Genomic DNA, 14,321 nt, shown 5'->3' with positions numbered 1-14,321 from the left:
ATGAAATATTGGTTCACTTGTACTGAAAAAAAATATAGTATACCAACACCTCAATGAGTAATATATGGTGAGACATTAGCACTATTCACTAAAATATCAAAAGTGAAAATGCAGGGGATCCCAAGTACCTGGTTAGGGGTCTACAGTGGGTCTCAAGTGTGAAGACCGCTGCTGTAGGGGATGACCAAACATGATAATTTATGAGTCAGGAATAACAACAACAACAACAACAACAACAACAACAACAACAACAACAACAAAAACACCCTTATTTTCTCTCTTAGCTAGAAAGCTATTGTATCTTTTAATTTCAAACTGAAGGAAGCCTTGTAAAAACTTGTCTGCCTGGTTGACTGTGGCAAGTAAAATACAATTAGAGGTGACAAGGCAAGGGATTTTTTCCAAGGTTGAATTTGGAGAGCTTATCTGCACAGCTAATCATTTTACTAGGAGTGACTGTTTTTCCTTGTTTGACAACTGAGCTCCAGCAAATACACTAAGGCTAAGATCTAGCTTAAAATATTCTCCACCAGAAAGCTACAGAAAGATAGCATGCCTGATTCTGCAACTGTATCCAAGAGTTTGTTTCAAAAGGGGGGGGTCAGTTTGAGGGTTGTATTCCCTTCTGTGTAACCTTTTGGGGGGCTACATACCACTTCTAGATGGGACCAGAAGGTAAATTAGGTGGAGCAACGAATGTAAATGTTACCTTTGTAGTAGAATAGTTTCTACACACACACACCCTCTATCCTCCCTCCCTGCAAGCATGAGTTGTTCAAGTTCAAGGACACATTCTAAAAATGCAAAAACTCTCAAGAAGGCATGAAGAGGGTCAAGTGAAGGGTGGGGCCTAGGGCCAGGGAGGGTGGGGTACAAATGTATTATTATTAGGGAAAATTCCAAAAGCCAGATAGAGATGCTTGGAGGACAACATTCACCCACCAGGGCCTAATGTTCCCTACACCAGTCTATAACAAAAAAAGAAAATATGTGAAAAGTATTTAGTTCATATCCTTCACTCAGATCTTCTCTGTGAAGCCCAAATCCTTAGCATTATATCCTATATCTTTCAGGACCTTTGCTGTTTTTATTATAGCAAAATACTCTTTCATTTTTGTAGCATATACTCTCAATTCCATGTTGTAGTTAATTGAGATCAAAAGGGCAACACTTTTTCTTCCTGAAGGTTCTCAAAGTAATTAATTCTAGTAAGTTGTAAACATGTCCAAGAGGCACTACAGGATAATATGCTATAATTTGAAGATTCAGGTACTTAATTGCATAGTTACCAATCCACAGAAGCATCAAGTCTCAAAAGCTAAAGCAACAAATAGCCACATAAAGCTCAGTTCAACTGCTGACTGCACAATCTCATTCAAGTACAGGGCAAAAAACAATTAAAGGACAATTAAATAGGCTACAAAAATCCCTAAGTATGGCAAAAGTATGGCTAAGTATTGAGGGATAGCAAAATAATAGAAGGAACTGCACTAGGGCTACATGAAAGAAGTTAAATAAAGTAGACTTTGTTTAAATTATCTGAATAGATGCTTAAACCTTTTTCTCTTTCATATTATATTATATTCTCATGATTCCTATTCATTCTGTAATAGAATGAATAGGAATCATGAGAATAGAATGAACAGCAACCAAGTGAAGAAGCTGCTGTTTGTGGAAATTGAGTGAAATAGTGGAAGTTAAGTGCTTGGGATGAAGATACAACATTGGGACTCCAAAGAGGTTGCTGGGATGAGGAAAGCAGCCTAAGATCTTGTGGATTTCATCCATATGAAGATATCTCCTTTAGATGCAGACATACCAAAGCAGGAAGGGGAAACTGTAGCCCTCCAGATATTGTCAGACTCCAATTCCTATACACCTCAGTTTTCCCAACCATCATAGTTAATCGTAACTTGTGATGGGAACTGTACTCTAGTAGTATCTGGTGGGTCATAGGCTCATCAGTATTTTCCTAAAACACAAACTCAGAATGCAGAGAAAGCATATTGAAACTACTTCTATTCTTTCTTGACTTTCACCCATTCCTTTCCCAAATGTCTCACTCATTAGAGCATGACATATACTATTTGACTCAATTGCACAGATCTCAGGTCAAACTAATAACTCAACCAGAAGTGGTTCTGTGCCAGCAACATCTAAACATCCTCTTTAACCCTTTGCTTACTGCAATATTGAGCCATAAATAAATAAATCCAAAGACCACAGTCATAGTTGTACGCTATGTCCCTTTCCCTAGTTTCAAGGAGCAAGAGTTCTCTTTAAGAAGCACAGAGTCTAGGCTTGTGGAATGCAAACTTTAAAATCAAATCAATAAGAGGCTGAGAGGACTCCACCTATTTGAGGTTTAGAGATTGTCATTAACTTTGCACAACGAAAATACCTTGCCAGCCAAAATGCCTGGCTGCATGGCCTACACACATACAAAAGCAAGAAGTCGGGCAGAGAAAGAGAAAGCTTTGTGGCAAATTACTTCAACATGTTCAATATACCAGCAACAGTATTTTCTACCAGATAACCTGTAGCTAACAATTCAAAACAGGCACTCAATGCTACAGTCTATAGAACATGACATGCTTTAGGGAAGTAATGCACTACAGGAGATATTGATAAGTGCATTAAAATCCTGGACTGCTCAAATAATAGCTCTTGACTGTGGTTTGGACACACTCAGAACACTTCAGCAGCTTTTTCAAAGGACTTTTGAAAAACTACCTTCTACCCTTGGCTGAAACAAAGCCACACAAATGTGTTTCAAATTATGTCCCAAAAGTACACCCTTCCACTGGCTGGTTTATATATATATATATATATATATATATATATATATATATATATATATATATTCCCTACAGTTTTGAAGCTTCCCGCCATAATGTTTAAGCCATCTGCCAATAACATGTCAGAAGGCCTCCAAAGCTGTAATAGTACTAACTATATCATATTTTTTTCCATTGGGTGAGGAGGCCTCTAGCAGATCTTTTCCAAAAAGATCACAAATTTCTAACAAAATAAAGGTATGAAAGATACAAATTTCCACTTGTTATTTCTTTAGCCACCCAAAACAAGTCCAAATGAATCCTAGAGAACACAGAAAACACTGATGACCGAGGCATGCACAACTTGTTGAGAACCCCTGCAACTAGAATATCTCCTAAACTTCCAGTATCAATCGTTTCATTTGCCTAGTAATCTTAAATCAAATGGTGTCAGTGAAGCCCAGTTAACACCCAGGGTATGCCCCGGATTAAGACACTAGACTGCAATTTAGCAGAAGATGCAGTTTTAATTTTAACCAGAACAAGGCAGCTTGCATGTTGCTTTTGACAACCAATAATTTGGTTCTGATACATTTGGAGATCACAGTAAGAGTCCCATTCTGCTCTAAAAATAATTTCATATTCTTCAATCACAAACCTTGCATTTCACAGCTCCAAAAGCAAGCTACGCAGTCACGCATTTCACACCATTTGCATGGCTTCACAAAGTGGAAAGATGTGCACAATGCACATCTGTCTGTGTTGTGAAGGGATAAGAAAAACAGGAGTTGGATTCATGGAAAAATGTTGAACTCAAGGAAATGGGTCATATGAACAGTCAGTGAGACACTGACGGAAAGCTATTACATGAGGAATGATTCTCAACTGAGCCCTGGAAACCCCTATCTGATGGAATATTCACAAAGATCATTTCTATTTTCAACCACCAACTTGGTATGAAAAATAACATTATCTAACTGTCCCAGTTTGCACACAACATTAAGCCAAACCATGGCTAAGTTATCGTTGTGTGAGCATGCAGGAACTCAGAGAAAACTGCAATGCTTCACTCTTCACCTTGTCCCACAACTAGTGCACTTCCCAGAGCCATCATTACATCCCAACACCAGCTTGTAGTTTATCTCCTGTAGATAAACCATTAATGGTAAGTCAAGAACAAAACTTGCTTTTTCTGGATCAAGACAAATCATGACCCTGGGTTCTGACAGAATTATTATTATTATTATTATTATTATTATTATTATTATTATTATTTATACCCTGCCCATCTGGCTCGGTTTCCCCAGCCACTCTGGGCAGCTTACGACACATATAAAACATAGTAAAATATCAAACATTAAAAACTTCCCGATATAGGGCTGATAAGCCAACCATGAAGCTCTCAATAACATAGCAGCAGCAGAACCAGGGGAGGAGCAAGGTGGCCATGATTTTTCCTGTGGGTATCTGTATGCTCATTTGTTTATGTCTGCTCTGCTCCCTGATTTAAATGAATATTTGGTATGAAGAGGCATATTATGTAGAAAGGCAAGTTAAGCGTTACAGAATTAACCAAGTTCTGAATTGCCACTGAAACCTTTCTGGTCTTTTATGGTATAAAAGGAAGCCACACAGCTACTCCTTCCATTTCACATGCCCTGAAATTTTCATTGATTAATGCTTCTGACTGCCAAGTTTTCATGTTTTGCTCCTTAAATATAAGGGCTATAAACTTATTATTTAAAATGGAAATACTCAAAATTCTCCTCAGATAACTGCACTCCATGGTCACAGTAAACTCTGAATGACGTCTCCATCAGTACCCATTTAAAAACATATATTTTTGTGGCATGCTGACACAATAGTTTCAGCAATCCCAATCTGTATAAATCTCACATTTTGTTTGTGAACTCTCTGCCGCTGGTCTGAGTTTAAATAAGATGTTAAGACATTTGTTTCACTGCCTTTGAAAACAGTTCAAAAACTGCAGCTCATACCAAATTTGGCAGCCAGTTTATTAACTGGGACCATGCTGTCTGAGCACATAAACACCAATTCTAGCTCAACTACACTTGCTGCAAATTTGTTTCTGAGCCCAATTCAAAGTGCTGATTTGACCTATAAAGCCTTATAGAAATGTCTGAAGGGTGGCACTAATAGACTGGGTCTTTCCAATGGTAGCTTCCCTACTTATGGAAACACACCAACCTGTCATCTAAGAGGTTTCTCCAAACATACACAGATCCTAAATTTATTTTAAACAAATGGAAAACTTAGCAGCACTTTAAAAAACACACCAAAAAACTAGTAAACCAAGGAACCAAGGAAAAGGAAAATTGGGCCTTTAGCCATCCCGTATCTAAACAAGGAGTAAAATTATCTGGATCACACATGTATTTAAATACCACTCTAATGAAATTTATGCAGAATGCTTTTTTTTTTTTTTTACAGTAAAGACAAATTCACACAACTAGAGTCTCCCATTATCAGACCCTACACTATTCTAGGAATACAGATACAAATAAATTATATGGGTGTGGCTACTGATATGGTTCCTTCAAACATGAACAGTGTCCTAAGTGACCTTCCTATTCAGGATACATTCCAGTGACCATCCAGAATGCTTTTATGTCTCTTGCTAAAGCTAAACACAGTTCAAGCCCCACAACTGGAATAAGAATTCTGAGTATTAAAATATGCAAATTTATAGGGCCGTTTATACATTATCTGTCCCTATAAACAGCCTAACTGCAGCTTTTGTACCAGCTGAAACCTCTGGACCAGGCCCAAGGGTAGCTGCACAAATAGTGCATTGCTGTAATCAAGTCTTGAGGTTACCAATACATTAATCACGGTGGTCAAGCTATTCCAGTCCAATATTAGCTGGGGTTTGCTTACGAGCCATAACTCGTAAAATCACCATGGTATGGTGTGCAATGGGAAGAGAAAGTACACAAACCCAAAGTTCCTGGATGATTATGCATGCAACACAAAACTATGGTTTACTGTCAGAACATTTTTTTTGTGCTCCTTTGATCTGTGCTTCTGAGCTTGAAATGTAATTTTAAAAATAGCCTGTATTCCAGCAGCACATTGTTTAAACACACCGATAAGAACAGTGGCACCTAAGCAAAGCACACAAAGACAAGCAACACTAAGCCAGTCTAAATACCCTCTCTCACACACATATCCTTTTGCCAATTACATTTACATCAAGAGACACATGGAAGATAGAATATGGACACAATGTTAGGATATAAATCTGAAGTGCCACTAAAAGGTTACAATTAGCAAAACACAAAATGGCACCAAGCCAGGAAAGCAGAAGCTAATGTTCACAAAAATAAACAATACTATAGCAGACTCAAGACACCAGATTTTATTTTAAATATTTTATATCACTATTTTAAAAAATCAAAGCAGTTCACAACATAAAAACATACACTAAAACCATTTTAAAAAAAATTAAAATATCAGAATTACTTTGTAAAAAGTTAGTAGAATTCAGTGTTAATGATTAGGATTAGGTGTGTTTTCAGGAAATGTCCAGAGCATGCTACTGTCATTGTTCCCAAATAATTTGGGGGGGAGCATCCCAGAGGAAAGGTACCACCACAGAGAAGGCCTGTTTCTGACAGGTGGCAATTTGCAGTTCATGGCACAGCTAACAAGGTGTCCCATGAAGATGCAATTGGTCTATACATGAGGAGGCAGTTCTGTACGTAACCTGTAACTTTAATCACATTCTGTACTTTTCACGTTTAATAATCATCTACCACAACTATTTTTATGACTCCCAACTTATACTATCATCTTTTATGCCAGAAAACAATGGGGGCCATCATAACTGATTCCAGCCACAGAAACATTTTGAAGTCACACTGCACTCGATCCACATGGCTTGTGATCGTGCAGATAGATCAACAATTGTCTGATCACAGGAAAGTACAAGTCGGCAACCTTGATTTCAACCCTTGCTAAATCAGCTGATCTTATCAATGCTATGATCTATCAGAACAAGGATATTGAGGCTTTTTTATCACAAAGAGGCTACAATATGTCAGCTTGTGCTTTTTAAAACAATAGTTTCTCAAGAACATATTTAGTATGTAGAAGGCACTACCCTTTTCCCCTTTAGATTACAAGCTTCTTTTGAACACCTACATATGAACCACCTGACCAGTATCTGGCAATGGTATTTAAAGGCAGAATTTTAAGCAAAGAAATATTCTACAAGTGTTTGCAAAATGTATGTAGATGGAAGTCAAATTAAATACCCCCCAACAGCTGTAGCCATAAATGAAATTTTCCTGGTACTTCTAACTCCTCCAAATCAAAGGGCCACAGAAACATGAAGATAAAAGTATTTTAATGGTGCAGTTCTGTGCAACTTACATGAGAGTTTTACTGAACTGGTACTTAATTCTGAGTAAGCATACATAAGACATATTGTGGCACAAGTCTTTATAGATCAAAAGACTACTAAGTAGATTAGTGGTGGGAAAACTCTGACCTTCCATATATTGTTGAACTACAACTCCCATCATTTATAAGCATTGGCTATGCTGGGTTGCACTGACAGGACAACAACATGTGGAGGGCCACAAGTTCCCTATCCCAGAAGTAGACTGGGTGCATGTCACACTTAAAAGACTAAGAAGATGACAGGAATCATTGGGTCAAGATGAGAAATCAGACCATGCAAATATATGCAGCCAACACACCCTAGAAAAACAGGAAAGGGTAAGAAGATGGAACAGGTGACCTTCTAACATCTAACTGCTGTTTTTTCATCCAGTCACAAAAGGTGACCTTGAAAGATTACATAAATCATCACCTATCATCTAACTGCTTGCTCCCTTTCCCTCCCTAATTCAAATTCTTGCCCAACAGGATAAACTCTGGAAGGAATGGTGGTACCATTGCAGAAAAGATGGGGAAATATGTATCCTTCCCAAAAAAGAAAAAACTTAAGTAACAGTCAAAAGAATAGAAAGGGAAAGGCCAGTGTTACCTTACATCAATACATAGTTGTGAAATTTGCCTTACATTTAAATCAGACATTTTCAAAGAGGGATGATTGGGGCAATATAGAATGCTGCATTTATCCTTCCTCTCAAAAGGGGCCAGACAGGTTTACTTCTCTAAATCTAAGTCTGGTAGCAGTTGACAAAAGAAGCCTTAAGGAGCACCTTAAAGACTAAGTGATTTTATGTGACAGAAGCTTTTGGGAACTAGCATTTTATCTGATGCAAGAAGCATTATCCTCAGTTGCCAGAGAGACGCCAGCTGTTGAGGAATGTAAGCAGTTTAGCTAAAATAAAATACATGAACTGCACCTTATGCATTTCATGGTCTTTTGCTCCATTCTTTTACAGGGTCTTCTATGCTCCCTCTCCCCCAGGTATGTGTGTATTTGCATCCCTCTACCAACTGGATAACACATCATGCATCTGAAAAAAAGTGTGTGCTAGTCTATGAAAGCTTCTGCCACAATGAATCTGTTACATCTTTTAAAAAGTTATATCTATAATCTGCCTGTTGAAACAGAAATCCCACTGAGTTCAATGCAATGCAATCCTGGGAAATTGGATATAAGATTGCAGCCTTAAGGTACCCCAAGATTCTCTCCTTTTTTGTTGGCATCTGCCTAATACATTATTCATTTCAGCTATTTTTATCCCCCATCCTCCAGCAACAAATATGGCTAACAAGTTCAGCTGAGAAACCCAGAGTGTGTCCACCACCTAAAAAAAAAAAAGATTTTAACAACCACCTTAGGAGGTAGATCAAGCTGACTAGCCCCAAGGTCACCCAGGGAGCTTCAGTCCTGATTTGGCACTCTGTAACTACTACTATTACTACTATTCCACTCGAGGCTAACCCTGTGGTATTTGGCTGGAGTGGTAACAGCACATCTGGAGCCTCCAAGCCCATTCTCTAAATATGGGAATCCGCGAGAGTCTCTCTGAGAGAATCTTTTGGGTTGAAAAAACAAGCCTTCTCCACTGGAGGGGGGCGGGGGTGGGAACAGCAATCACCATGCTATGTGGCCATGGCTCAAAAAAAGAAGGGTGACCCACACAGGAGGGCTACGTTAAACCCAAAAACTCTCGTGGGTGTGTGTGTACGTGTGTACGTACACACGCGGACACACACGTTAACCTCCGTGACGATAATAATTAGAAACAGCGATAAGGAAAGGCGAGCCCCCCCCCCCACAGACAGACTGCAAACGACCCCCCCCCCTCGCCGCTCGGTACCCACCACCTGGGCGATCTTGAGCCTTCCGAAGGTGCCCCTCAAGTAATCGGGGTCGCAGCGGAGGCCGCGCAGCCCGTGGCCGTGACTGACGGGCTCGGTGGTGGGCTGGTAGGGGCTGCTGGCGCCCGAGATCATGGAGGTGCTCGACGCTTCCCCGTCGAAGCCCTCCAGGTCCTCGGCGCGCCTCATGTCGCGGTTGCTGCTGCTGCCTCCTCCGCCGCCGCCCTCCTCCTCCTCCTCCTGCGCCTGGGGTGGGGTCGGGGCCGCCTGGGAACTTCGGCTGGCAGAGGAGAAGAGGAAGGGGAAGGTCTCCTCCTGGCTTCAGGCAGCGGGCGGGGAGGGCGAGGACAACAACGGCAACGGCGGCGGCGGCGGCGACAACGCCGAGGAAGCGGGAGGCATGTTGGGTCGCCGCCGCCGAGGCTGCCGAAGCGAAGCGGACCGCCCTGCCCTGCCCGCTTCGATCCCGTCCGCCGCGGGCGTCTCCCCTCCCCTCAGGCCGGCCTTCCGCCTCGGGAGCCCCACAGCGGGCGGCGTCGCCTGGGTCTTCGCTTCCCGCCTCTCTCACGAGGTGAAGCTGCAGCCGCGGCCACCAGAGACGCCGCCGCCGCTCCCGCTGCCTGCCTGCCTGCCTGCCTGCCTCTCTCCCTCCGGGACTTGCCGCTGCTCCTCGTCGGCGGAAAGGGAGGGAAGAGGAAGAGGGAAAGCCCGCCCTGAAGCGGAGTCAAGAAGGGGCTCGGCTGAGGAGGCGGCAGCCGCCGAGGGCTCTGCCCCCTCAGGGAAGGTCCTGAGCTGGACTCAGGCCCGGATCCTGTGGGGAAGGCAAGGGCTGCGCAGAGGAAGGTCGCCGCCGCCGCCGCCTCGCCATTTCCTCCCTCCCCGCCAACCGCGAACGCGAGGTAAATAGGGAGAGAAATAGGTAGTGACACGCACGCACACAAATATATAGATGCACAAATACACATACACAGAGAGATTTTTTTATACAGTACACTCTTTCCCCACATATTCAACAGTTAATTTGGGGGAGGCGGGGTTCACCTGTTGAATTCTTAGGCGCCAGATGGAGCAGAACAACGACGCATCAGTCAGCTGCGTCCTGCAAAGTTTTCAAAAGCCACAAATACTCTCAAAGGTATTTGAACACTTAACATTGAAAATGCTGATACACTGTTACACCCCCACCCCAGTCTCCATGAACAAGTCAAGATTCCAGTGGTCCAGGCACTAACCCCAAGGTTTATATTTCCTTTGAAAGGAAGGCGCAGCAGAGATGTCTTTATGATACGTGGCTTATATACAACCTGGAGAGACACGCAGCGTTCACACTCCAAGAGGTTCTTGCTTCTCCCATGCCAGTTTTGGATGCCACCAGAAATCAACCGTGGCCCACTGCTCAGCTTGCTGCATTTTAAGGGCTGCCACTTTTCTCTCCAGCTTACCTCCAAGCCAGGTGCAACCCTAAACCACAACCCTCCCTCCAACTCTGGCGTTTGTCCTGCTAACTAACCCAGAGCTGACCCCATTGATAACTGCCAGAGAGACTCTGCCTTTTTAATGGCTCATCACCTTGCATTTTGTTCTTTGTGATGGCTCTTCTCCCAAGTGATTTCCTCAGCACAGAAAAACTAGTTTGGCCTAGATTTTGATACTGCTAAATTCAGTGTCTTGCGGCCTCTCTTAATAAGGCAAGCATTGATTAAACTACAATACCCACTAGAACCTGAAAATTATGGGAGAATCTGGCACCCAGGAATTTAGGGGAGTCAAAGCACCCACCCACTAACTCTTAACAATATGAGTCAGTTCTTCCTGGTTTTTTGTTGTCTTTATCCAAAGGGAAACCTGCTTTCCTTTGCATCCTTTGAAGATGTCCTTTCATGTGTTTTAAGGCCTTTCTATGCTCAGTAAGCCCTCACAGCTGCAGATTAGAATGCACATCTTATTGGAGGAACAAGTACTAGCCTACTTGGTTGATTTTCCATCTCACATCTGTAGTGAAAACTACTGCCAAGGTGGGTTTTCAGTTTCCATGTCAAAAGGGAACCTTGCATGAATCAGAGATACAACACGAGTTTTAAAGTATTAACACCCCAGTTCTAAGCATGTTTACTCAGAAGTAAGTCCCACTACATTAAATAGAATTTACTCTTAGGTGCATGGGATTGAAGGTTCAGTATTTCCTATCTATCCAAGAATGTATAACCTGTAAAGTATTCTGGGATCTGCACATTTGCAGCAAATGGCAGAATAGCCTTAAAGTGATCTTTATGCTCTTGAATATGATCTTAAATACAGGAATGCAGCTGGAGTGTGTAAAGTGTAACCCAGCCATTTTATACAACAGTGTTTTGGTTTATTAAGGCTGCATCTTTTTATGTTATTTTTATATTATGGTACATTGCTGCAGTAGTTTCTGGCTGTGAAGCAGTTTATAAAGCTACATCTTAACCAAAAGGCCAAGAAGCAATAAATCTGCAAAATTAATTCAAATAAGTTTGGGGTTTTGGAACACAAGAAGGAATGTAAATCATTACGGTTTAAATGGACATAAAATAAAACCTTGCATTAGATACCTGAAACTGTGGGGGGTCACTTACAGTAATGAATTTTAAGACAGAGAAATTCTGGAACAAATTTCTGAAACATGCCTTTGTTATCCTTCCTTATAATTACAGGAATTTAAGGTGACATGTGTGAGAGAAAGACAGATATAGAGATATGAAACATTAAAAACCCCCTGTAAAATTAACATTGGCAGTAAAAGCAAGAAAGCTCACACAAAAAAACCCAGAACTGTCACAGCATTAGATTATACATTAAAGTCTGGACAAATAAAAAGGTCCATGGTTACCCCATAAAGCTGTTTTAAAAAAGAGATTAGACAAATTCATGGAGGTAAATGCTATCAATGGCTGCTAACTATGGTGGCTATGCTCTGCCTCCACTGCCAGAGAATTATGCTTCTGAAAACCACAGGAGAATGCACTTGTGCTCGTCTTGCTTGCAGGCTTCCTACAAGTTGGCCACTATGAAAACAGGATGCTGAACTAGATGGGCCATTGACCTGATCCAGCAAGGTCTTCTTATGTTCTTACCTAAGTTATGTAAATCTGCTTCAAGTTCCTTATATCCAAGATCCCATCAGTTGATATACCAAGTTCAGTGTAATGGACTTCGAGACAGCTTTTCCTTTTTCACTGCAATTTTTTTTAATCAAGCACAAGGCAAGAATAAAAGGCTACTTGAGCTGCTGGCAAAATAGCTTATTTATTTCCTGGAAAAAAATTCTTGAAAGCAAGATATTTTTGGCAAACTATAATCTCTGGTTCCCTCAGTTGGAAACAATTGAGCATACAGGACACGCTCATCATTGAAAAAAATGCACATTTAATAATAATTTTAAAAACCCTTATTCCGAGTATATACCCTTTTATAACATCTGATCAAGAATGAATCCAAATATATATCGCCTAGTTTAAAATCTGGGTGTAAAAATCCATAGTTAATAGGTTTATAAATATTGGGAAAAGGTTTGTTTGTTTGTTTAAAAAGGTTCTAAAGCCTGGATGCCAACAGAGATGAAAGCAAAACAGTCACACCAAAGTGATGCAAAGCTGACATGGGTGCTGCTGTCATTTAGGAACGATCAAAGGCTGCCTGATCTAAATAACTTTCACTTTTCTCCTGGGCACATTGCATATTTATGAAGACTTTTTGTATTGCGTTGCAGAGGACATTTGTGATTTCTACTGCCCTGATGTTTAAAACTACACAAGTGATAAACTCCAAAACACCAGTTTCTTCATTTCTTGTAACTCTTGGTGGTTTAGCTCAGGACACCAGCAAGCAAAAGGCTAGGCGCAAGACTAGTTTGCCAGCACATTGTGATCTGCTTTGTATCCTGAAGGTCTGATGGTCAATTCCTCCAACATCTGGAGGGCCACAGAGCTCTTCTATGCAATCAGTCTATAGTCCAATGAAGTATAGTGGAAATAGGATAAAGAAAGGTACAGGTGTAGCAAAACAAAAATTTATGAAATCTGTTTTGGAACAAATTATATGAAGAACCACCTTCCCCCAGATGAATCTGCTCACACACTGTGCTCCAGATCAGAGTTCTTCCTCCATGTCCCCTTGCTATCAGAAGTTTAGTTGAATGGAACATTATTCATGACCTTTATAGGCACCCAATTTGTGACATTTCATTTCCCGGCAAGCCCAATTGACTCCTTCCTTAATAGTTTGCCAATGAATTGTAAATAATATTTTATTTGGCCAAGCCTTCATTTGGACTTTTAAGTATTCTCCGAAGTAAGTATATTTTAGCATGCTGTATACATGTTTTATTTCATTTATTGTATTTTGTTTTTGAAATCGTATGCCACTTTGGAAACTTATTTGGGCCAAAAGACAAAGTAAAAAACAACTGGATAAATAAAATGGGTGATGTTTGTGAGAAGCTAATTCAGAGGTAGCCAATGTAGTCCAAAACAACTGGAGTGTACCACAACCCCCCCTGAAGCCCAGTGGTTAGGGAGGGTGGGAGTCCATAACATCTGGAGAGCTCCATGTTGGCTATCCCTGGGGTAGTTCATTCTGTTGCTCTGGTGTGATGTCCTGAATAACTTAACCAGCACTACATAATGGGCCCATGTTTATTTGCCCTATGTTCAAAAAGCAATAGACACAATAAGCTTCTGAGTGGTTTCTCTCCCCACTCTCATTACGGTATATCTAGCTTCACAATGTGAGACATACTAATCAGCAAATCAATCACCAAATCAATCTACTCATCTTGTCTTTTCATGCTTCAGACACATTTAAAAAAAAAATTCTTGAATGCTGCATGCCTTAAACTTAAATGTGATTTCAGCCATCTGTTTGTTTGTTTGTTTGTTTTAAAAAGAACAATTTCAAAATACAATATTCTGCTCTGGGGAAAGGGAGTGAGGTTTGTGATGTCTCAGTTCCTGCCACTCAGTTCAATAAGTAGAAGAAATAGGATCACAGCAAAAATCCCCCAACAAGCTGATGTTAAAGCACCAAAAAGGGCTTAATAAAAATGTAAATGTATACAGGAAAAGTTACCTATATGAAAACCACAGTACTTTATATTTTGTATCTAAACAGTAAACAGACACCCTTTGTATGTGATCTTGTATAAATGCACATGGTCCATCATTATGTATGTTAGGGCTAAGGCTTCTTTTGAAATGCACATCTTTTAGACTGAACAAGCTGATTCTCCTCACTTCATCAGTGTTTCAAAGGAAACTG

At 40.8% G+C, this 14,321-nt stretch overlaps 1 protein-coding gene across 1 annotated transcript in view; it reads right to left on the bottom strand.

The window, feature by feature from the left end:
- CMTM4 (CKLF like MARVEL transmembrane domain containing 4) overlaps nucleotides 1-9,720 on the bottom strand; it is a 36,814-nt gene extending 27,094 nt beyond the window's left edge. The window contains exon 1 of the mRNA XM_028739687.2: nucleotides 9,045-9,720. Within this exon, the coding sequence (XP_028595520.1) occupies nucleotides 9,045-9,230 (186 nt within the window). The 5' untranslated portion in view covers nucleotides 9,231-9,720. The remainder of the gene's footprint in view (nucleotides 1-9,044) is intronic.
- Between the last annotated feature and the right edge of the window lie 4,601 nt (nucleotides 9,721-14,321).

This window comes from Podarcis muralis, chromosome 7 (genome assembly GCF_964188315.1).
Source record: "Podarcis muralis chromosome 7, rPodMur119.hap1.1, whole genome shotgun sequence".
In the NCBI taxonomy this organism is placed as follows: domain Eukaryota; kingdom Metazoa; phylum Chordata; class Lepidosauria; order Squamata; family Lacertidae; genus Podarcis; species Podarcis muralis.
This window is presented reverse-complemented; position numbering and strand designations above follow the sequence as displayed.